The 23,736-nt window shown below is 26.9% G+C and overlaps 2 protein-coding genes across 3 annotated transcripts in view; both read right to left on the reverse strand.

Annotated features, from left to right (window-relative positions):
* The window catches only part of LOC101495200 (probable protein S-acyltransferase 1), a 3,682-nt gene extending 560 nt beyond the window's left edge, over positions 1-3,122 (reverse strand). Inside the window, exons 1-5 of the mRNA XM_073365844.1 lie at positions 2,655-3,122; positions 1,547-1,726; positions 1,141-1,449; positions 536-757; positions 1-357 (exon numbers count right to left, since the gene is read on the reverse strand). Of these exons, the coding sequence (XP_073221945.1) occupies positions 1-357; positions 536-757; positions 1,141-1,449; positions 1,547-1,726; positions 2,655-2,783 (1,197 nt within the window). The 5' untranslated portion in view covers positions 2,784-3,122. The remainder of the gene's footprint in view (positions 358-535; positions 758-1,140; positions 1,450-1,546; positions 1,727-2,654) is intronic.
* Positions 3,123-8,042: 4,920 nt separating this feature from the next.
* On the reverse strand, positions 8,043-12,660 carry LOC101495955 (histone-lysine N-methyltransferase, H3 lysine-9 specific SUVH1-like). 2 transcript variants are annotated; one of them, XM_004493246.4, is made up of 3 exons: positions 12,506-12,660; positions 9,704-12,089; positions 8,043-8,353 (listed from the first exon to the last, which is right to left on the reverse strand). In XM_004493246.4, exon 2 carries the CDS (start codon positions 11,830-11,832, stop codon positions 9,721-9,723), a length of 2,112 nt encoding a protein of 703 aa, XP_004493303.1. In that variant the 5' UTR covers positions 11,833-12,089; positions 12,506-12,660; the 3' UTR covers positions 8,043-8,353; positions 9,704-9,720. The 2 variants fall into 2 exon arrangements, with proteins under 2 accessions (XP_004493303.1, XP_012569236.1); XM_012713782.3 differs by having other exon boundaries at positions 9,704-12,108; positions 12,506-12,651.
* Positions 12,661-23,736: the final 11,076 nt, after the last annotated feature.

The raw sequence follows: 23,736 nt of genomic DNA on the forward strand, positions 1-23,736 counted from the left end.
AGCAGGAACAAAAATATCAAACGTTCCATCTTTTGCTCCTGCCTTCGTCGTCTTCTTAGGATGATCCTCAATGCCGTTGTAATCCAAATCCTGTAAAATACCAGGAACTCGCATACCGTCCTTGCTGTATATTCCCATGTCCATGTCAAACTTTTGTTTTGAGCTTATAAAACCTTTTTCAAGATCCGAAGTAAAGGATTCATCTTGAATATCATCCTCTTCTGCCACCCATTCTCTGAAATTGATCAATGGACTTGGAATCTTAGAACATGAAAGTTCTTTGAAATTTTCCACTATTCCCTTTGTAAATGGATTTTCCTTCTTATCGTAGCGATACCGAAAATTCTCATAAGTTGTCTGCAACAAAAGCAATAAGGTGAGTGTGATTCTGATATATCACGTGGAACTTTGCATAATAATAAACACATATAAGGTCAAATTTAAAGGTATGCATACACTAAGCACCAAAATTAAAGGCTCATTTTTAGATTATACAAGAAAACGAATTAAGGAATTCAAAACAGAAAGAGAATACCTGGTTGGTGGAAATCAAGTAAAGATGGAAGACTGTTAGACCACCAACAAACCAAACTGCTATGAAGCAATATGCAATGAGAGCAACTGATAGAACATCGCGTGACATGATTGACCACATGGTACCTTGTTGTCGAAGAATGGTAACCCAAGAAAACGAGAAGACGTATATGCACAACAAGGTTGATGATGATATGAACAATATGAAGAATGGATAGTTACGCTGAAAGTAACATGATAAGAGAAAGAAATGTGTTAGATTCTACAAAAGAAAGATGAAGATAAGTGGAATCTAACTGTAGTATAGTACTAAGGATTCTAGATCATACCAAAAACTACTTCTCTTTCCTAAAATTCTGTAAGCACAATGTTTTAAATAGCAGCTGAGACATCAAAATCTCAAATGCTGAATGGACATAAGATTCCTCTCTCAAAGGAAGCAAAATTCTTACAATCATGCAACAGTTGTGACTATAATGGTGATTGCAAACCTTTTTTTGAAACTTGGTTTAGTAGGAACAGATGAAGGTTTTTGCATTATCAGAAACTAATGTATTATTTTCATAACAGCTAATGTGCAAACATCTGTCTATAAAAAAAACTTACTGATCCAATACACTGACCAACCCAAGGGCAATGATGATCAAACTTCTGCACACAGTTATTGCAAATAGAGCAATGGGAAGCGCGTGGTGGACGATAGAGCAAGCAAGTATCACAAAATTTCACTTTCACCGTATGGCCATTGACTTTCACATCCTTCACTCTAGGTAGTTTGAGATTAGGGGTTTTATTGTTAACCCACTCCATAGATGGTGTGTTTATGCAAAAGGATTCATCTGATTCAGGAAGTTGAGAACTCCTGGGGATAATTCCTGGATCTCTACCAGATGTCATGAACAGAAACGTAAAATCCTGCGTTTAATCATTGAAACATATGTTAAAAATATCATGACAGAGCTACAAGTACTTATTATTATTGATAAAGGAAATTTTTTATAACTTTACCAACCAAAATTGTGAGGACTACTCCTCCAATAAGTACAAGGTGGTTAAAAAGAGTATATTCTTCTGTCATTATTATTAGCATTCTTATGCAGAATGTTATTGCCGGACCTCCGATCAGGAACGATGTCAAAAAAAGCGATGATGCATCCTGACCGAAGACTAATCTTCCACCAAATAGAAATTTCTGAAATGGAAAATATAACAAATCAGTTTACATGATAGTTTACCATTCACAAAATCACATGATAGTTCACATTGAAATTTACAAGTAAGGAGCAAGTGCATCTACTAGTTTTATTCCTAATAAAGAAGGAAAAAATACCAAGCTTCCTAAGGAAAGTAAATCTCCAAATTGATTTTGCTTTGTTCAATTAGAACTGTCAATTTTCCCTTTCATCCTATGTAAACCAATCATTTCAGCACTAGGGTAAATAATCAGTGTTCATCACACTTGTACCTACTGTCAAAGCACTTCAACTTATCCATCCTCATCAAATACCAAATCCAACATCTTTCACTAATCCATATCCCCCAATTTCCTCCCTTTTTTTTTATTCTGATCAACAAAAATTACCTTGAAGGACTTAAATCATCACTCACTCATAAAAACTCAAAAATTCTAATAAATAAGGACACAAATACATTTCTATATTTTTTTGGATCACAGAATATTAGTATATTAATTGTTATATTGGTATTTTCTCACCATGGTTCTTTAACTCCTCTAGTTTCTTCGATCTTTAGCTCGAACTAGTTGAGCTACCCAACCCCCAAATACATTTCTGTATTCACTCAAAGTGCATATCAAATACCAAACATCTTCATTTCCAGCATCACAATATTTCATCTTTTCACCCTATAGACAATCGAATACCTCAAACTATGTTTTTCAACCCAATAACCTCAAAACACTAGAAAGTTTTTTTTTCTTTTCATTTTTACCCTCATTTTTTTATAACATGGGAATAGAACCAATACACCAAAAGTTTTGATTTTGATAAAAGAAAAACAAAAAGCATGAGAAATACTAAAAAGGGTCTATAAAAAATAAAAAAAAAAACAATAAGAAAAAGAAAAGAAAAGAAAAGAAAAGAAAAGGAAGAAAAGTGTACATTGTTTCCTTTCCAAAGTTGATAGAGCCTTTTGGTTTTACCATTGGAAGGTTCCTCCAGTGAGACAGGCACAGAAGGGGAGGGAGAAGAGGCCACATTATTATTATGGTTATTGTTGTTGGTGCTCATAATGGCCTAATAATAATAAAATAAAACTATTAACTATGTTCCTTCTGCAATGATGTCTGTCTCTTTTAGTTTGCAAAATTCCACATATGTGTTGTTGTTGATGTTATTTGCATTAAAGATTGTTGTTTTTGTTATTTTCTTCCCTCACCCTTAAAGGGGCGAGACCAATTTGCCGTGGTAGAAGAAGAAGAAGGGAATTCAATTTCCCTTCTCACTTTCTTTTTTGTCTTTTTTTCTTTTTTACAATGTCATTTTTTTTCCTACACCATCGTCTCTCTCTCTCTCTTCTTTCTCTCCATGAAACTAGCACTGCTCTAACGATCTTTTCAACACCACCGGTTTTCTCGCAGGTACAACTATTTTCTAACAATTCTTTTTTTTCATTAACATGTACAAATGACTTGGCATTTTATCCGACATATTTTGTATCTCTCAGGTTCTATCATTGTTCATTGATTAAAAAATATATATTTATTTTTATTCAAATTCATAAAATTATATTAAATGAGTTCCTTGCCATTTTTAGTGGTTAAAACTTAAAAGATGAATATTAAATCTTAATTTAAATGATAAATTAATATATCGTGAAGTTGAACGTTTTATTTTGAGTTTAAATATAGGACTTTGTAGTTGTGTGAATTAGATACAATGAAATTTATTATTTCTTCTAAAACAACAACAAAAATTAAAAAAAAAAAGAATTTATGAATAAATTTATATTACTCATTTACAATATAAAACAACAAAATATATATAAATATAATAAATTACAAATGTAAAAAAATTAAAGGATTAAAAATAACAAGTTTGAACAAAATATATCACCAAAAGAAGAAATTACGGAGAAAAAAAATTAAAAAATTAAATATACATAGAATATCTTAGTTAGATAAAACAAAAAATAACTTAGAAAGGTGATATCAAACTAAAAATTAATCTTAAATAACTTCTTTTTATTGAAAAAAGTAAAATACTGATGTAAATAAAGGTAAGAGATAATAATAGCGATCATATTACATAATTAGTTTCAAATTTATTAACAATGATCATTCTAAACTTTTATTCGATAGTTGTAAAAAGTTAAATTCTTTAATTGATAAAAAATAATAAAATTATAAAAATATTGTAAAAAAATTAGATGAAGATAAAATTGATAGAAAAACTTTTGATTAAAAATAAAGTTTAAATAGACTTTTAATTTATTATTTTTATTGATTTACATTATTTTTGTCTTCTATTTTTAAATTAAAAAATATAGTTATTTGATTTTTAAAATTTCTTAAAATTTCATCACCAATAAATTTGAGATTATTTCTATATATGTGTTAAGTGGAATAATGAATTCACAAGTTATACGATGGTATAACAGTGCATAGGTGCAATCGTTGATTATATCTGATTAATTTATTTTTCATGTTATTAAAGTATTATTTCAAAATATAAAACTTAAAATGGAAAAGGTCTGATTTCCCAAAAAAATATGTACTGCTATACTCAAATACGTATCAATTCATTATTCGACATAATACTTCAATAGAAATAAATCAAAAATTTAGTTATGAGAAATATTTTGTGAGATTTTAAAATTTGAAGGATTATTTTTCAGTTAAAATTAAGGAACAAATTACTTCCTAAGTCGAGCTGAAGGTTAGTTTAACGCATTAGAAATGGAACTAAAGAACACTAAGCAACAATTTAAAGGATTCGGACACTAATTTTTTTTTAAAGCACCAAAACATTTCTTTAGTAATAAATTTTTACACACCAAAAGAATAAAATGGAAATGTAACCGGTCAACCAAAGACAAATTAACAACATTTATGAAATGGGGGTTGCTGGACCCCAATTGTGCAATAAAAAGTTGGTACGGTTATCGTCTCTAATTTATTGCATCATATTTTTTTGAAATTTGTTCCAAACCCCTACAAGTATTCTCGATATAGGAGAGTCATAAGATTGAAAACTAATAGAATCAAACATATAATTGTTCTTGCCATATTCACCGTGAAGCACCTTACACCAAAGGTCATTTGGACTAACAGTGAGATTTCAAAGCATCTTCATAAGAAAGGTCTCATTCATATTTTGTTGATGTTTAAAGCTCAAACCACCATCTTTTTCAGATAAGCAACACACATCTCAATTGATTAAATGGGGTTTAAAACCATTATCAGTATCACCTCAAAAAAAAACTTTGTTGAATCTTTTCCACTTCAATAAAGAGGGTCGTTGGAAGCTTCACGTATTGCATGTGATAATACTTTGAGAGAGTGTTTCTACTAGCTAAAGTTAAACACTTTTGTTTCCAACCACTCAACTTATTTTGAATCTTGTTCACAATATTGCTAAAATGAGTTATTTGGTTTCTCCATGTGACAATGGTGGCGCCCAAATACCTTCCAAGACTATTAGCATTGGTAAACCATGTAGGCTGCAAGATGTCTTATATAAGTTGATTGTCAACATTCTTGGAGAAATACATTTATGTCTTCTCTCACAATTAAAGATATGACTGATGACGAAAGTAACTAGAATTTTAATTTTCTTTTTGATAATATGTCGACTAACATTACTAACAAGATCATAGCTCTCTCAGTTTCCAATGAAGAAGATAGACCAAACACTTTAGGTTGGGGAGGCACTAGTACCCATCATTATACTGTGCAAAGTGCCTACAATATGATTTCTAAGAACTCTAAGAGTATGGAGGGGAATCTAAAAGTACATTGGAATTGGAAAGGCCCTCACATGATACAAACTTTCATGTGACTGGTAGCCCATGAGTGTATTCTGGCCAATTATCGAAGTAGGTGGGAATGGACATATCTCCTTTATGCCTTTGTTGTGAGATTGACAACGAGATTATTCTCCATGTTCTTTGTGACTGCAATTTTTCAAAACAAGTATGGGTTAGACTTGTCCCTCTAAATTTAATAACTCGCGTTTTCTCTTTTAATTGCAGGGATTGAGTCTTAAATCATCTCAACATCAATTGGTGGCAATCAACTTTCATGATAACCTGTTGGCATATGTAGAATTGGAGAAATAAAGCAATTTTCAAAGAATGGTTTCAACGGCCTATCAACCCTACCGTTGAAAGTACTAACATTCATGTCCAGAGCTCTCATCATAATCATAACACTATCTATATTGGATGGAAGAGGTCACAACATGGTTGAATGAAACTTAACTATGACTTAGTGTGTAAGGAGTATGGCGACTTTGCGAGGTGTGTCAGGTTACTTTGTGACCTAGATGGTAGATGGATCAAGGGGTTTAGGCAAAAGATTGAAGTGTGTGATATCTTGCATGTCAAGATGTGAGGTATGTACCCCATACTTGTCATGGCGTGGTATTGAAGGTATATCTCACTTTATTGTGAAAAACGACTCAAATGTGCTCATTGACATGGTCACAAACAAGTGCAATTTCAAGTGGAACACATATCCTCTAACTTAGCGTATTAAAGAGTTTCTTTAGAAAGATTGACACATTCAATCTACTCATACATGGCATGAATGCAACAAAACACATAATGGCTGGCTAACTTTAGTCTTACTTTTGATTCTTTGATCCTTGTTATTCTAGAGCCTCCTCCTAGTGAACTTAAGCAACTTCTTCTCGATGATATTTTCAGGACATACATGCCTAAGAGTGTGTATTTAAGTTTTTAATTTCTCTTTTTTTTTTTTTTTCTCGTTTGGATTTTGGTCCTCTTTTGTATCCAGAAAAAAAGTGGAAATAATCACCAAACAAAAAAGTTTTTGCTGTAACGGTATGTATTTTGTTGAAAAATAGAATTTTTATTCAAGGAACCAAAAAAACCACATAAAAGTGCACAAAAATTCAAGCTCTTCCACAACATACGAAAGCGAAAAAATAAAAATGGAATCGAAGGATGAAAGGGTGAACGCAGTGGCATCCTTAGTATATGCAAGGTGTGCAAATGCACAAGGAATTTAACTTATTTAAAGTGATAAGTTGATAAAGTAAGTGGTTCAATAATTGATATTATATCACTCATAATTGGTCATACGTGTGTACACATAATATCAATCATTTATTTGATCATCAATGTCTGATATTACTCATTTTATTATCTAAAGTGAATGGTTCACTTTAGATGAGTCAAATCTTCTGCATTAGACCCCAAAATTTCTTTTATATTATACAAAAGAATATAATAAAAGATGTTTGAATTAATAAAAAAAAAAATAAGCAATGTTTATATTGATAGATACATTGTATAACTGATTTTGTTAGATTTCTGTTGTACTTTTGATTTGAAATTTAAAATGTTCACTTATTATATATATGATTAGTAAGATTTAAAAAAAAAATTGTATGAAATATCGCACAAGGCACATAAATTGTCAATGAAGGCCATGAGTTTGCGCTAGATGGATCCAGGACCACCTTTGAGAATTGAGTAGCCATTGTTTTCAATTAATTATAAAAAAATTCTTTGTTCACCTTAAATTTTCTTAAAAATCTTTAAATTTTATCTAAATTAACTAATACAAAAATATATTTTATACATTCAAATTAATCATCCAAACGTGTATTTTATATATATGAAAATATTTGGATTAATTATATTGTCTCCCTCTGTTATTAGGTACTGTCGTCTATCTAGCAGATCCACAGCCATAAACAACACCGCACGCCATAAAAGATCGAGCCAATAATGTTTTTAATGCTCGGCTCTCTTCAACAAAAATGTATTAATTTTGAAAAGCATAATTATTAATTTGAAAAATACTAAATTAGTTGTTATATACTTCTATCTTATGATGAATTTCATTTAAATTTGTTACGCACACTTATTAAAAAATATAATAATTAAAAAAAATTAATAAATTATTCATCTTAACTATTAATAAGTTTTTTATTATTATTATTAATACAATATATAATAATTATTAAAGTGTAATATAGAAAGAAAAAAAATTAAAATTATATTAAAAATTATAAATAATATTTATTTTAAATTATATATATTTTTTACTAAAACATGCTAATTGTGAGATGAAGGAGTAATACATTTAAAAACTTTATTTATTATTAATTTCAAAATCACATTTTTGTATCTCAGTCGTTGATTTTAGATGGGATGGTTCATATCATACTGCCAATTTAATTGTGAAGCGATCTCAATCGTTGATCAAAATCGGACGGCTGAGTAACAGCAAGAAATCCATTCAAGACCTATGGTTCAAAACATTATTTTTAAACTAGCTCACACAGAACCCAAGCATATAAGAAAAAAAATTTAGGATGATTTCTGAAAATGATGGCAACAAACTAAATATTTGATTCTACATGTTAAGTTCATCCTCACTGAATGGACTAAAAACACTACTCAAAATCCATCCCGAGAGAAAATAACAGCAAGCTGAGGAAACAACTTGTACAAAATGAGTCTTACAGAATTACGGTTAACTTTTTTATAACTTAAACCGCATTAGCAAAACTAGAAAAACTACTAGAACTGCCAAAAGGAAAAGTTTATCTGCTAACTTCTTTCTAAATAATCTCTTCCTGCTGCTGTCTCATTCACATAACTAGAGCTGTAAAGAAACAACAACCAATGAGATTTTTCATTTGTTTTGAAACTTTGTCCACCAATCATGTGCAATCAGAATTTTCTCAATAGGTATGCTATTACCACATTAGATAGGCTAAAATCATTTTTAATTACAAAACTGTTGCATTGTTTTCAATCTATTATTACCTGTTTTCAAGATTTGCATAGGAAAAACAAAAAATAATTGGTAATATGTTTACTTTGTAAAAATATATCCTATTTTAATATCTTAAAATTTGTGTTAATTTTACTTTTAAACACGAGACTTTTGAAGTGAAATATTGTTTACATTTTTAAAAATAATGAAAATGTCATAAACTGTTTTCATTATTTCCAAAAATGCATCTACATTTCATCAAGAATCTCTCATCAAGATAAAATGAACACACATTTAAAAAAATGAATACACGGTATTTTCTTACAGTAAACAATGCCTTATTGTTCGCTTGTAATCTTTTCCATACAAATCTTTGAAAACAAAGTGGCAATCAGAATTATCTGAATTCTGAACAGTTATGTTATTACCGGGACAGAAAGGCCCAAAACATAGTTTTAGTAACGATTTAGTTAATTATTGACTTATTGTTTAACAATGTGGATCAACTAGATAATGACAAGCAACTTGTTTTATAGCTTTGAAATAAAAAATATTTTTAATATTTTAATAAACCAACAAGCCTTCTTAACTAATAATTGACTCTTCATTACCAAGGTTTGGTCAAAGCATAAACTACAGCATAGATGTTCAAGTTCAAGTCTTGATGCCCCTATTTTTGAGTTAAGAAAAGCTTATATTTTACTATAATGTACAATGAGCATGTTCATTGTATATATTTCAGTTCAAAAAGCTCATACATAGGGAACATGTTAGATGGTTAGTTCATGGCCAAAGAAACGTTTTCGAAACATGAACTTAAATTTAGATAATTACAAAAATATGGCCATCACAGTTTTGAGATTAAAATAAATACTGTATGTTATATATTGTTTTCAATACAACAACAACCAAGCATTTTCTCACTAGGGTCTAGGAGTTACATAGATAGATCATTTATCTCTAAATCTCTCTTGATAACTTGGTCTATAGTTTCCTTTGCTTCGAAAAACACTTGTATTGTATAGTATTTTTACTTTAAAAATAATAATTAACCATGCGGTATCAGATGTATATCAATGATAAAGGGACCAAAGGAGGGAATAGTAGCAAAGCAATATAACTACTTTTCTTCTGTTTAAAAGTTGGCCAACTTACAAAAGTAGAGACTGATAAATAAACAACATGAGTAATAGTCGTGGATAAATAAGATAATAATTTCGAAAACTGGAAACATACCTTATACTTGAGTACAATTAACAAAAGTATCCCCTGCATTTCACAGATCCACATAAGCATTTCTTTTTCTTCTGACCGGCTTTGAGAGGAAGATTTATCCCATAATCATAAGTTAACTCCATCATAGGAGGGATGTGTCTAATTGCAAAGAAAGCAATGTGGAGATCCGATTCATTCTTATTTTCTCGTACAACCGGACGCCACAGTACATTAGGAGAGCAGCTGTGATTCATAAACCGAGCAACATTCCCTTCATTTTTTGCTGTTATATAAAGCGGGGATGGGATCTTTGGAGCTTCATTGTCACCAGGAAAAACTTCCAGCTGCTGATAAATGCGTGTAGAATCAAAAATGTACTCGTCTTCGTTTTCACTGCCAAGTATCTCAGCTCTAGCATTATCTATGACTTCCCCTGCATACTCGCATATAAAAGTTCCAGCACGAATAGCGTCCCATGATCTTAGACCCCAACCTTTATTCTTGGTTCTGAAAACCTCCAAACGAAATTTCATGCCAACTTGGGAAACACGGTTTCGGCAAGTAGGGGGACACTGACAGGAAGGACCACACTCATGTACCACAGATTTTAGGTCCGCAAGTAACCCAGCTGCAGAATACGGGAGATGACCTCCATTATTTTGAATGCATGGACAGTTATAATTGCCAGCTTGACATCCACTAACACAAGAACATCCAGCGGAAGATTCCACAGGAGCAACTGCCTTCAAATTCTTGAGAGTAGGGCTGTAAGTGAAATATGCAGGGCCTTTCTCGTTATCAACATCGTTCACAAGACAAACAGGTACTTTTTCAGCCCCGGAAGTAAGATCGGGCAATATAACCCCTGTTCTTGAAGCTGACTTATCGGTCCATTGTTGAATGTTTTTCCATATCACATATGCATCAGCCTGCCCGGGACTCCTTACTAATTTATACTTAAATACATTGAAACCAGACTTTGCTTTCTCCACCCATGAATCCTGAATCTTGTAAATACCGTCATAGACGTATACCTTCCCAGTTGGATGCATTACATCTTTCAAACCCCTAATAACTCTCACATCATTACCTCTATGCATGCTCTTCTCCAAAGCAAGATTACCCCTTTCAAGCTTTTGATCACTTGCTCCCTTGTCACGATTAACTCCACCTTGGCCACTGTAGATCAACACATCCCCGTCGTCTGTATTATCTTCATATCCTCCAGATGAGACAATACTAACAGCTAATGGCTCTTCCTCTTGACTTGCTTTGGAACCCAGGTAATCGATTCCTGCCATAGAAGGTGAATGTAGTCCCACTAAGCACATTTCAAATCGGAAGAAGAAAATATCCCCAATCTCAACACCAGGCACAACTCCAATCCTTTTCTTGCTGTTACTCCTAACCCCTTTACTCATCATAACTGTTCCTGCCTTCAAATCAGGCCGCTTTGCTCCAGTATGAGCATCTTTTGTTGACTCTTCAATTTGTCCAAGCTTTCTTCGCAACACTTCATATATCATAAGTGTATATGTCACAGAGTCCTTGCTACCATCAGGATGATTTATTACATCAAAAACCATGGGATTAATTGATTGGAGAATTTCGTTAGCCACTACATCTAGATCAACATCAACAACAACCAAACCACTACTGGTACCAACACCGCTAGCACGTCGTTTTCTTCCCCTCTTCTTGTGCTTTGAACCCCCATCTCCAGTTCCATCTTCTACATCAATTTCATCAACTTCTTCCTCAATGAGCTGTCCACTACGCGTCCGGCTATTCCTGCGGGACGAACCGCCCACATCTCCATTTGTCGTCCCGGTTGGTGTCCTAAACGAATTAATCGGAACAGCAGCAGAAATTGGTGTGGCACGTTGAGGGGTTGGGTTTGGTGCATTTTGTTCAGAAAGCCTCTGAGATTCGGGTGACACAAAGAAAGGGTAAAAGGGTGCAACTCCAGATGGGAAAGGACCAGAAGGGGAAGCACAAACAAAAGGAGCACCACCTTGGGGAGTTGAAGATGAAGATAGATTAGACGGTGAAGGGAACACGGGAACAAGAGTCCTCAACGGCTTAACATTTAAAACCCTAGACTTATCAAAGGAACCTGATGCAGGTTCTTGACCCAAATTATGTTCCATTGTACAATTTCAAAGCAGTACAAACACTATCTCTTCTAATAACAACCTTCCCCCTAGTTTGGCACCCAACAATTGTGTACACAAGTCCACCAAACAATAACAAAAGAAGAGGCTAACAACTTATATAGCTTTGGTTGGAATGTTCAAAAGAAATCAATTGAGTGTCAGATAAGACAAACTAAAAACAAAAACACCACAGTACCCGGAGCTGAAAGAGACAAGCTTCGGAGTCAACACTTGTTAGTACAACACAATTTCTGTAACATGCAAACAAATCTGGATTCAGAAAATGAAATATTAGGAAAAACAAAAGCAAAACAACAACGAAAATCTAGACAAAATGTTCAAACAAAAACAAAAAATAACAATAACAATTTTTAAAATAAACCAAAATTGAGTTCCTAGAAATGAGCCATAACATTCTTACTCGGGCATAAACTTTAGATTATTAGAAGGAAAAAAAAACATGCGGAAGGACAACAAAAAATGAAGAAAAAAAAAACTAAAAATGTAAATTTTATTACTTAAATCTGAGAGAGAGAAAACAGAGAATATGCATACACAGATCAGATCAGATGGTTCAAAAAAGGGGTGAGAATAAAAAAAATTAGGGCGCGAGTTCCGAAAGTAAAGGTTGAATAATTGAGATGCAAAGGTGAGAAATGAAAGAAACCTGAAATGGGTTGTGAGCTTTTCAGTTTGAGTCGAAATCCATGAAGCTTCCCCAAACCAAAGCTTCTTCAACTGTACTTTAGGAGAGAGAAAGTATGAGAGAGAAAGAGAGACAGAGTTATTTTTTCTTCGTATATGAATCTATCTATGTCTTTACGTGGGTTTGGAAATTATCAGATGCTATTCACCACACGGAGTAACGCTGTTTGCCAGACATAAAGTGACGTGGCAGAATATAATTGGATGAAGGAATGAAAGTACATGGTAATGTGTATTGATAAAATGAAACTCCAAAGTGGCCCTTTGGGAGAAGTCGAATGGTGAAAATTAAATGCACGAAATGAAATGTTTTGTGGAAAAATAAACAATGGTGGAAACGAAATTAATTAAAGTTTACAAAATTCTTTTTAGATTGAATTTTATTTTGTAAATATACTTTCATTATATTTGGTCAAAAAACAATACTTTTCGTGAAAAATAAGTTTGTTTTAGCATTTTTTACATTTGAATACTTTTTGTAATGGTCAAAGAGAATAATATTTTATAACTTAAACTTGAATGATAGTTCAAATATGGAATGTTCTAGTTTTTTATAACTAATTAATATCAATTTTGTAGTTAAATTTTTTAAAAACTTAATATTTATTTAAATGTATTGTTTGACCAAATAAAATAAATTTAGATTATATTAATCAAAAATGTTTTTATATTCTTAATTACAAATTAGTATAAGTTTTATAATATAAATATTATATATTCGTAATATAACTATAATCTGTTACAAAAATAATAAATTTCAATAACAAATGTTTGTGTATCAAAGGTAAAATGTGGCTACCTAGCACACATCAAGTATTTAACAAATAAATAAATAAATAAATAAAATTATTATTAATTATTGATAGAAAATATTTAACTACTTTTTAATAAATATTTAATAAATGTATATAATATAGCTATATAAAAACCTGTTTATTTATTAAATAAATATTAACTGTTAGTAGCAAAATAAAGTTCGATATATAAAATTAACAATTGCACATGTATATATTTTTTAAGTTTCGACGTTGGTTCTTTATATTTTGAGTAAAATATGTTTTTAGTTTTTTAAATGTATCAATTTTATTTTTAATCTCTCTAAAAAATTATTTTAAATTTTCAGCTACCAACTTTAATCTATTTTTTTATAAATGTTCTAATTAATTTTTTTTATAATATGTCATTGTTAATATTTTAAAATATTATTAACTTAATAACTTAATTATTAATTTTTAATTTAAATTTTAATCCTTAATTTGAAAGTTATAAATTAATACAAATTTAAGATTAAATAGGTAAACTATTAAATTGATAATACTTTAAAGTCTCATGAATGATATGTGATTAAAAAATGTCATTTAAAACATATGAAGTGAACTTTTATAAAAAAACATATATTATAATTAATAACAGAAAATTTAGAATTTCTAAAGTTTGAAGAGATTTTTTAAAATATTAAAAATAAAAATAAAAAATAATATATTTAAAAGATTAAAAACATATTTAACATTTTTATTTTATTGAAATCTTGCAGTTATAAACTAATTTCCTTACTATTTAATTTAAAGATACAAAAAATCTTGTTATTAAATCTTACATTTTGAAAAATCTATCATCCATTCTCTCACCTCTCTCCATCTACTATTTTACCTCTTGCTATTTGATGTTCAAAATTTTAAAAATTATTAATGTTTTACAATTTTAAATTCTTAAAATTTTTTAATTTATTTTTTGTTGAAAAAATTGTATTTATGAAGTATCACATTCTTCCAAATTTTTGAAATTTTTTATAAAAATTATTAAAAAAATCGTATTTTAGAAGTTTCACGTTCATCCAAATTTTTATTAAACTTTTGGAAAAATTGCATTTAAGAAATTTTACATTCATCCAAAGTTTCGACTTTTTTAAAAATTTTAGAAAAATTGCACTTTGAAAATTTCACATTTATCTAAAGTTTCAAAATTCTTTTAAACTTTTGAAAAATTTACATTTCAAAAGTTTCAGAATCATCCAAAGTTTTGAAATTCTTTTAAACTTTTGAAAAATTTACATTTTGGAAGTTTTACATTTATTTAAAGTTTCAGATTTTTTTTAAAAAATTTTGAAAAAATTGTATTTCAAAAATGTCACTTTCATCCAAAGGTTCAAAATTCTTTTAAATTTTAAAAAAAAATTACTTTTCAGAAATTTAACATTCAAATAAATTTTTTTACTTTTAAAAATAAAATTAAGAATTTACATATTAAATTTTTGAAAATATAGAATAATAATTATTTGTATTTCGTTCAAATATAGAAAAGATAATAATATATTTTCGTATACAATAAAGGAATAAAATGCATTGTAGAGATTCTTACATTTTTTTTAGTCAAACGGTTTTGACTAATTTATTTTGACAACTATAATCAGGAGTTATTTGGGAAAATATAACTTTTCAAACATCTCTTTTGTATTTTTTAGATTAAAAAAAAAATCTGTCATTTATCATCCTTAATGACAAAAAATTTGTACCTTTACTTATTTTTCTTCTAAAATCGTGGAAAATAGTATTTTTTTTTTAGTATTTTTATTCCCCTTGAAATAGGCATTTTTTACATTCTTTTAAAATGTATTTTATACCGCGTATTTACTTTGAAATTGTAGTGTTATTTTGCCTTTTTTTTGAAACTCAAATGTCATTTTAGAATAAAATAAATAATTATGGTTTACAGTTTAATGGACCACAATTGCACCATAATTTAAAATTAAACATATAATAACAAATTATATTTAAAGTAAGTTCAAAATAGAGTTATATTTTACAGTTTTGAAATAAAAATCACTAAAGATTCAACGTTGACATTGATTATAAAGATAAATGACGTTTTTTTTAAAAAAAAATACAAATGACTTGTTTGGAAATTAAGTTAAAAAACTCAGCGGTGCAATTTTTAGAGAAAATGGTATACATGGTTAGTGTAGATTAATTAGTTTCTCAATTACGTTCAATACAAATTTACTAATAGTTTTCAATTATTTTAAAAAATGTAGTTATAGAAGAATTTGTGTAATAAAAATAAATAAATAAAAAATAAAATCAACGTCAAAGTATTTTTAGGGCACAACAAAACTGAATAATATCCACAGAATTGAACCATAGTGTAATTATTAGATATATAAAGCAAAATTAACTTCATATTTCGACCGACTTAATTAGTTTTACTCAATCTTATCTATCTCTCTTTAAATATGTAAAAATAATAACAAAATAAAAAGAGATGATTTAAATTATTTTGCTGGCACCCAAAATAATAAATCAGCGGAACAATAAAGAAGCTATTATTTACCTTCTTTAATCTCACTTAAATAGTATTGAATAAAAAAAGGACAAAATAAAAAGTTATACATATTTCTTCCAATTGAAGAAGTGGAAATTAAAACATATGAAATAGGAAATCAAAATCTTTTACATATTGTGGGAATTAAATGTTCAAATGACGACACATAAGTTCACAAAATTGTATTTATCCATGTATCTTAAAATAATTATGAAAGAAATTTCAGCCTCCTTTATGATATATTATCATCACATTTTTGGTGAAATTACTTAGCAAGACAATCAATCAATAGTGGAACTGAGATTTCATAGATAGTTCCATAAATGAGTATAGGCTATAAGTACTAGTGATAAATTATTGTCATTAAACCTAAATGCGTCCAAAATGCTTTCATCAATAGATATGCTGATGTTGTGATGTAGCCAACTTTATTCTACAAAACATCTTGTCCTATCCAAAGGTAAGACTACAAAATAATTGTACAATTGTTTTGGACCACATCTAAAAATATTATATCTAATAAAAATATTATATCTAAAAATATTTTAATATTTTCAAAACTATATCTAATAAAATATTTTATAAAATTAACATTGTCTTTTGATAAATATTAAATCAATTAACTTTATTATCATTTTGAAAACATTATACAAAATCATGTATATTAATCTCATAAATATATTTATATTTTAAACACATCTAAAAACTTATTTTATTAAAATACTACCATAAATTTTAATAAAATTTATATTAAAATAGATCTTAGGTTTCCGTATATATTAGGTGGACTATAGATTTAAAGAATGAGAATAAATAGAATTGGCCTTTATAATAAAGAAGCTTTTAGGTTGTTTACACGCCCTAATGTTATGTATTTAATCTCAAATGATACTAATTAATAAAAAGGCAGAATACGTTATTAAATAAGTTAGTAAAAATATCATATTGATCGGTTAACTTTATTTTTGTATTAAGTTAGTTCTTTTTTTCTTTCAAAAATTATAATATTGAACTATTTTTAGTTAAAATTTTATATCAATTATTTTTAGTTAGATATTTTTAAAACTAAGCTATGAGTTTTGTTATTATGTGATATTAAAAAACATAATAATTTTTCATATAAGCTACGAGTTTTGTTATTATGTGATATTAAAAAACATAATAATTTTTCATATAATTTTATGATATAGATTAACATAATTTCGCGTTTAATTTCAATAACTTTAAAATGTATCTAACTCGAATAATCTCTTGCTTAATTATTTTTCTAAAAGTTGATTGAGGGTATTTGTTCTTATAATTGTTGCAATAAAAACTCCTTAAGAACTATACGAGTTTATTGAAAAAATTAAGATAATTTTGAATTTTAAGTTTGCTTGTTTGAAATTAAAATCACCGATGTAAACATTCACAAACATAAAGAATAAATTTGACACTAAAAAAAAGATAAAAAATAAACTTATTAAAAAAAACTAATATATTATTTTTGTGTAACTTAAAAGATCGCAAAAGTATTTTGTCTTTAAAAAAACAAAAATATGAATATTTAAATAAAAATATATTGAAATTTATGTTTTCAACTATTTAAAAATTTGAAATTTGTTGTTTTCAAAGTAATACTTCCATTTTTGTTTCCTTGGAACATTTTTTAGTAAGATTATGTTATATTTTCTAAGTTCTTGTTAACAAATGCCCATTGTTCAATTTTCAATGTATTTGAATATTCAAAATTGTTATTTTAGTCTCTTAAATAATACTCTTATGGGATGTTTGATTCACAAAGTAGTAAATACGAGATAGAACAATACAAAATTATATATGACAATATTTCGTACTCTATTGTGTTTAATGATCGATGCATATGACAAATAATTTTGCATTGCATCTTGTTTGATATGTTTCTGTACTTAATAAAATAATATAATTTTTACTATTATACTTTTTTATATATATATACGGTTAAAAAAATTTTTAGTCTCTATAAAATTTTGTTTTTAATCTTTGTAAAAATAATTAACACGTTTTAGTCCTTACTAAATTATTATGCAATCATTTTTAGTCCTTGTTAGAATGTCACTATATATTTTTTAGTGAGTTTTTTATCGACATGTTTACAACATTGTAAAAAGTTTTTCCACAAAAAATAAATTCAAAACTCAATTTCTAGATCTATCTTTTCTTTACTCTTATCATGGGTTTATGACATTTAAAAAATTTATATTCAATTCATCACAAGTTAAAAAATCTTAAATTTTTATGAAGAAAACTTTAATAATGTTTTAAACATTCTTGCAAAAAACATTCAAAAATTTAAAAATTTAAGGACAATAAAATATGTTTCTTTCTACTAAAAACTAACACTACTTGCAAGAAAATTTTATGTAAACTAAAAAATGTAATTTTTGAATCGGAACTAAAACCGAAATTTCAAAATGAAAACTTATTTAACTTATACATATGTGTGTGTGTTGATGAATGCAAATATTTGTAGATGAAAGGGAGGAGAAAAAATGATTTAAAGAGAGAGATATATATTAAATATAAAATGAGAGAGAGATAAGAATTAGATAAAGACAAAAGAGAGTAAGAGATATAGAGAGACATAAGATAGTAGAGAAATATAAAATATTAGAGGGAGGGAGGGAGAGAAAGAAGAGAGAGGAATAGAGATGTACGAGAGAGTATAGAGAGTAAGAGAGAGAAGATGGAGAGATATGAGATAGAAGAGAGGGAGAGAGACACGAGAGAGTATAGAGAGAATTTGAGAGATGTGGCAATAAAGAGAGATAAGAGGGATAGAAAGACATGAGAGAGAAAGAGAAACATGAGACAATAGAGAGAAATAGAGATAAGGGGGAGAGAGAGACATGAGATAGGAAGAGAGACATAGTACAATAGAAAGAAAGAGTGATAAATAGAGAGAGGGAGAGATAAATGGAGGGATAGTAAAAAAATAATATTTTTTTGGTAGAAAATAAAAATAGTAATTTTGTATTTTTAATGGTTTACGAACAACAATTTTTATTACTGTTGAGTCACTTATTATTTATTTTGTCCAATTTTATTGTTCAGTTACTTATTTTTTATTTTGTTCAATCTTATGATCTGTTTCTAAATTAAATAAGATGGAATAAAAGTTATTTTATCACGTTGCTTATTTTTTAATGAATCCAACACACTTTTAAAATACTCATTAAAATTTTTCTTATTTTATTCTATCTTACAAAAAAATCTTAATGTACAAAAAAAGTAGCCTTCTTTGAGGCTGCAAGTAATCGTATCAATAAAAAATATCACGACTCTATAGTCTAACCATAAAGATTTGTTTTTGATTGCTTTGAAGGTATGTGTATCAAACTTGCACAGCTTCATTCCACTCATAAAGCAAAGGTTCTCCCTACGATGAAGATAGATAAATAGGTACCCCAACGACGAATGCATATGGCAAATAACAAGATCCACACATAGTGTTCTAATAGAGTGTAAATGGTCTCAAATATTTTGGATCATAAAAGGAGTTTGAGGATCATCTATATTGAATTAAAAGTAATCACATAAATAAAGTGAGTTGAACTTCACATCTTAATTTAAAATTTTAAAACAATGAATTTATGGATTATTTCATTAATATATTGTTCAACCATAACTTTTTTAAATAATGTGACACTTATAACTCACACTTGCCACACAAAAAATATTAATCATTAGTATAAACTAAAATTAACTGTTTTTTTAACATTACTATTCGTAGGATACTTTTATTTTAATAAAAAAAATATTTAATATCGAAAGTTAAATATTTGACATTCAAATGACAATTTGATAAATTTGTATTATATTTTTACTAAAAATCTAAAAACTAATCACTAGTAAATTTTTTTGACAATTGAATATATGTGAATACGTCAGTATGTTTTACACTTATTCCTTGTATTTTGAATGATGTGCTTATCCATGGTTGGTGATATGTGACAATCTCATTAACAATATTATCGATAATTTATATGAAAATTCTCAAAATATATAAAGTGGTCATGACTTATTATATATATTCTCCCACTAATTAAAGGTATCAAAAGATCTCTCAACATCGATATTGTTAAGTATACCGCCAATTTATGTCAAATATCAATCACTAATGTTGGTCTTGAATTACAAAGTACAATTAAATCTTATAAACATATAAACTATGACTTTGGAATTAATATCAATAGGATATTAAATCTTTAAAGTCATAACACTTAATACGTTTCTTAGAGACAGTAATATCTTCATTATAAGTCTCTACATAATAAACAAAAAAAATTTATTAAATATATAATATTTATTTTTCAATTTTTTTAAATAATTGATATATAAGATTATCTCACTTGATAGAAAATGATAATTAAATTATCAATCTAAAAATTTTAAATACTTAAAATAAATATTTAGTTATCTTCTCTATCACACATGATCATGTCAGTCTACCTCTTACCGATAAAGCATGCATTACTTACATAATACAAGAAGAATTGTGATACTATATATATATAAAATAGCCAGATGCATTTTTTGTATTTAATTATTTTGTTAAAATAAAATTATAATTATACAAATTAAGAATAATTATGTTTGATAAAATAAGATAAATTAATATTATTAATAAAAAAATATTTAATTTATATTTTGAAGAATATTCAACTTTAAACGTGTGACAATAAGGCACTACGGCATGTTTAAAAGTATTTTAAATTAACATGTCATGAATTATGACTTAAAAATTTATATATAAAAAAATATAAATATTATTATTTTTAAAGTCAATTTATAATATAAAAGATACATAAAATAATTTGTATTTATTCAAAATATAGTTTTTAAAATAATTAAATTTAAAATACTTTTATTACAAATTAAAGTACGATAGAATGTAGTATTTAAAGAGAAATAAAAAATAATTGTTGAGTTTATATTATGAGAAAAACAACACTTTTATATATATTTATAATTTCAAAAGAAAAATAAATTATCATTTAATAAATTTTTCAAAATATACAATCATATATTAAGTCACAAACATCAGAAATCAAATTAACAAATAAAAATTGATAGAGTAAAAATATTAAAAATCATATCAACAAACAGAAACTGATAAAGTAAATACAATATTAATATTATACTCAATACAGCAATATTCAATTTGTCATAATTAAACTGTGAGAAACAGATATGCAACCGCGCCAAAATTTAAAAATTAAAATATTAATTCCAATTATTTTTATATTAGTAAATAAAACTGTGCTTATCCAGATATGTGACTTCACTCTGCCTACAAATATTGCGCTCTGTGACAATCATAAAACTTACGCCATAAAATTTGCCGACGAATCATTGCAGCAGGGATTCAATTTGGAATTTTCTATATTTTTGATTTTTTTTCTTTGTTTCTCTATATATATATATATATATATATATATATATATATATATATAATATTATTTAAAATCGCATAAAATAATGAAACACTACCCCAGCACCAAAGTTTAATGGATTTTTACATTATATCTTCTAAAATTATGTAGATCAATGACCTATTCTTTTAGTGTCTTTTTCACGTTACATCACATGCCATTTAAAACTACAGAAATCAATGACTACTTTCTAAAACCCAAACAACAATGTACAGTGTTAATGATTAACTGCACACTCGTCGTACATTTTTTTTAAGTTTTCAATTTTACATTTAATTTAAACTATTTTATTTAACTTTTATTGAATGAAATAATTGATTTTCTTTAATTGAGGTTATATGCGTTAATAATGTAAAATTTATTTAAAAATAAATTTTAGGTTAATTTCTAAAATATCTGATAAAAAATGTATAAAGAGTAACTCAAACAGAGACATGCTTAAATTATTTTTACACCCATCTAAACAAATTAAATCATTTTATATATTTATATTTATATACAAGGAATACGAACTTTGGGGTGTAACACATTTTTCTTTCAACTTTACCTTGATTAAATATTTTTAATTATAATTTTATCATTTTCTTTTCAATCAAAATAATCAATTTTTTTAAATAATCAAATAAAGTTTTGTAATTTCTAGTTATACTATTCTTATTTAGAAAAGTGGTATGTCCATTTGCACGCTGATTTTAATTATAATAATAATTAATTATTAACATTAATAATAACAAGCACAATAAAATTAATTAAAATAATAACAATAATAATAATACTTCAAAGCAGAGTGATATTAATAATAATAAAACACAAAAACATAATAATATAAAACAATATGTATATATAATTAAAACAAAACTTGAAGTATTATATAAATTTTACATAAAATTGATTTTATTTTTGTGATTTACAAATTTTCATCAACTTTTTGATAAAACTTTTATGATTTAGGATTTAAGGTGTAGGGTTTATATGATATACATATGAAAAGGACTGAGAATTTTATCATAAAATATGATTAAAAAATTGAAATTTATATATAATGATGTTGTTAGAAAAAATTTGCACGATAGATAATCTTTAAGTCTTAGTTTAACTGATAAATAGGTTGAACGTTTTGTCTCGGGTGGAGTGTGTAATCTCACATAATTGTGTTAGTTAATTACGTAGAATTTATCATCTCTTATAAGATAAAAAAAAATATAAAATCAATAATATTATTTATATTATATTAAAAAGTAATAATATTTTTGTTACTTTTATTAATCCATAATGACAATAAATTTATTTTAATTTATATTTTATATATTTAATTTAAAATTATTTATCATATATTTTTAAAATCACAAATTAAAATCAATATAAATAAAAAATAGATATATCAATGTACAACATATATTAATTTATTAATATTTTAAAATGAAAACTTTTTATGACTGAATTTTAAAAAACTAATCAATCTTAGAAAATTTTATCTTATACCCCAATATTTGAATAAAAATGCAATATTACTTTCTTTTTTTAAGTCAAACTTTATTTGTTTTTAAGTCAAAGTCAAACTTAAATTTTTTTTACATGTTTTCGAAACACATTTTTATTTTTAAAAATATATTTTAAAACTTTTCAATATATAAATACATTATGGAAAACTTGGGATATTTTTTTTTACACAAAATTCAAATATTTTAAAGCACATCAAATATTTTGATAAACAAAATTTAAATTATTTGAAACACATGTGTGGATAGAAAAAAAAAAAGTGAAAAGGATAAAATAAGTATTTTGCATAAAATATGGAGATATGAGTATAATCGTAGGATTACGTGCTAAAATTTTGTCATTCTTAAACACGTGCGCATAGTTAATTTTTTTCCTAAAAAATATATATTTTGTTAAAAAGTATTCTAATGTATTTTATTTAAAAAAATATTTTAATTCAAAAAGTAATATATTATATAGAATCACTAGAAACATTAACGGTACCTTTTTTCTGATTTTATTTATAAAAATAAAAACACTATTTGTCTTTTTGAATAAGTATTAAATAATACTACAACATGAAAAATATTATATTATATTTAATTTAATTAAGGATGAAATAAGTTTTTATCTCTAAAAAAATTAAATTTCGTTTTTAGTCTTTATCAAAAAAATTCTTATTTATCATTGATACAAAACATATGAGACAAATATTAAAATAATGTGAGATTGATATTTATAAGTGATACTTAAAAAATATAATATAAATATTTATTAGTGATAAAATAAAAAATCACAAGACAAAAATTTGTTATTGATATATAAAAAATCACATGATAAATATCTGTCATTGATGAATATTTATAAATCATGCATAAAAGAAACCAAACAAATATTTGTAATATATATATATATATATATATATATATATATATATATATAT

This window comes from Cicer arietinum, chromosome 3 (genome assembly GCF_000331145.2).
Source record: "Cicer arietinum cultivar CDC Frontier isolate Library 1 chromosome 3, Cicar.CDCFrontier_v2.0, whole genome shotgun sequence".
Taxonomy (NCBI): Eukaryota; Viridiplantae; Streptophyta; class Magnoliopsida; order Fabales; family Fabaceae; genus Cicer; species Cicer arietinum.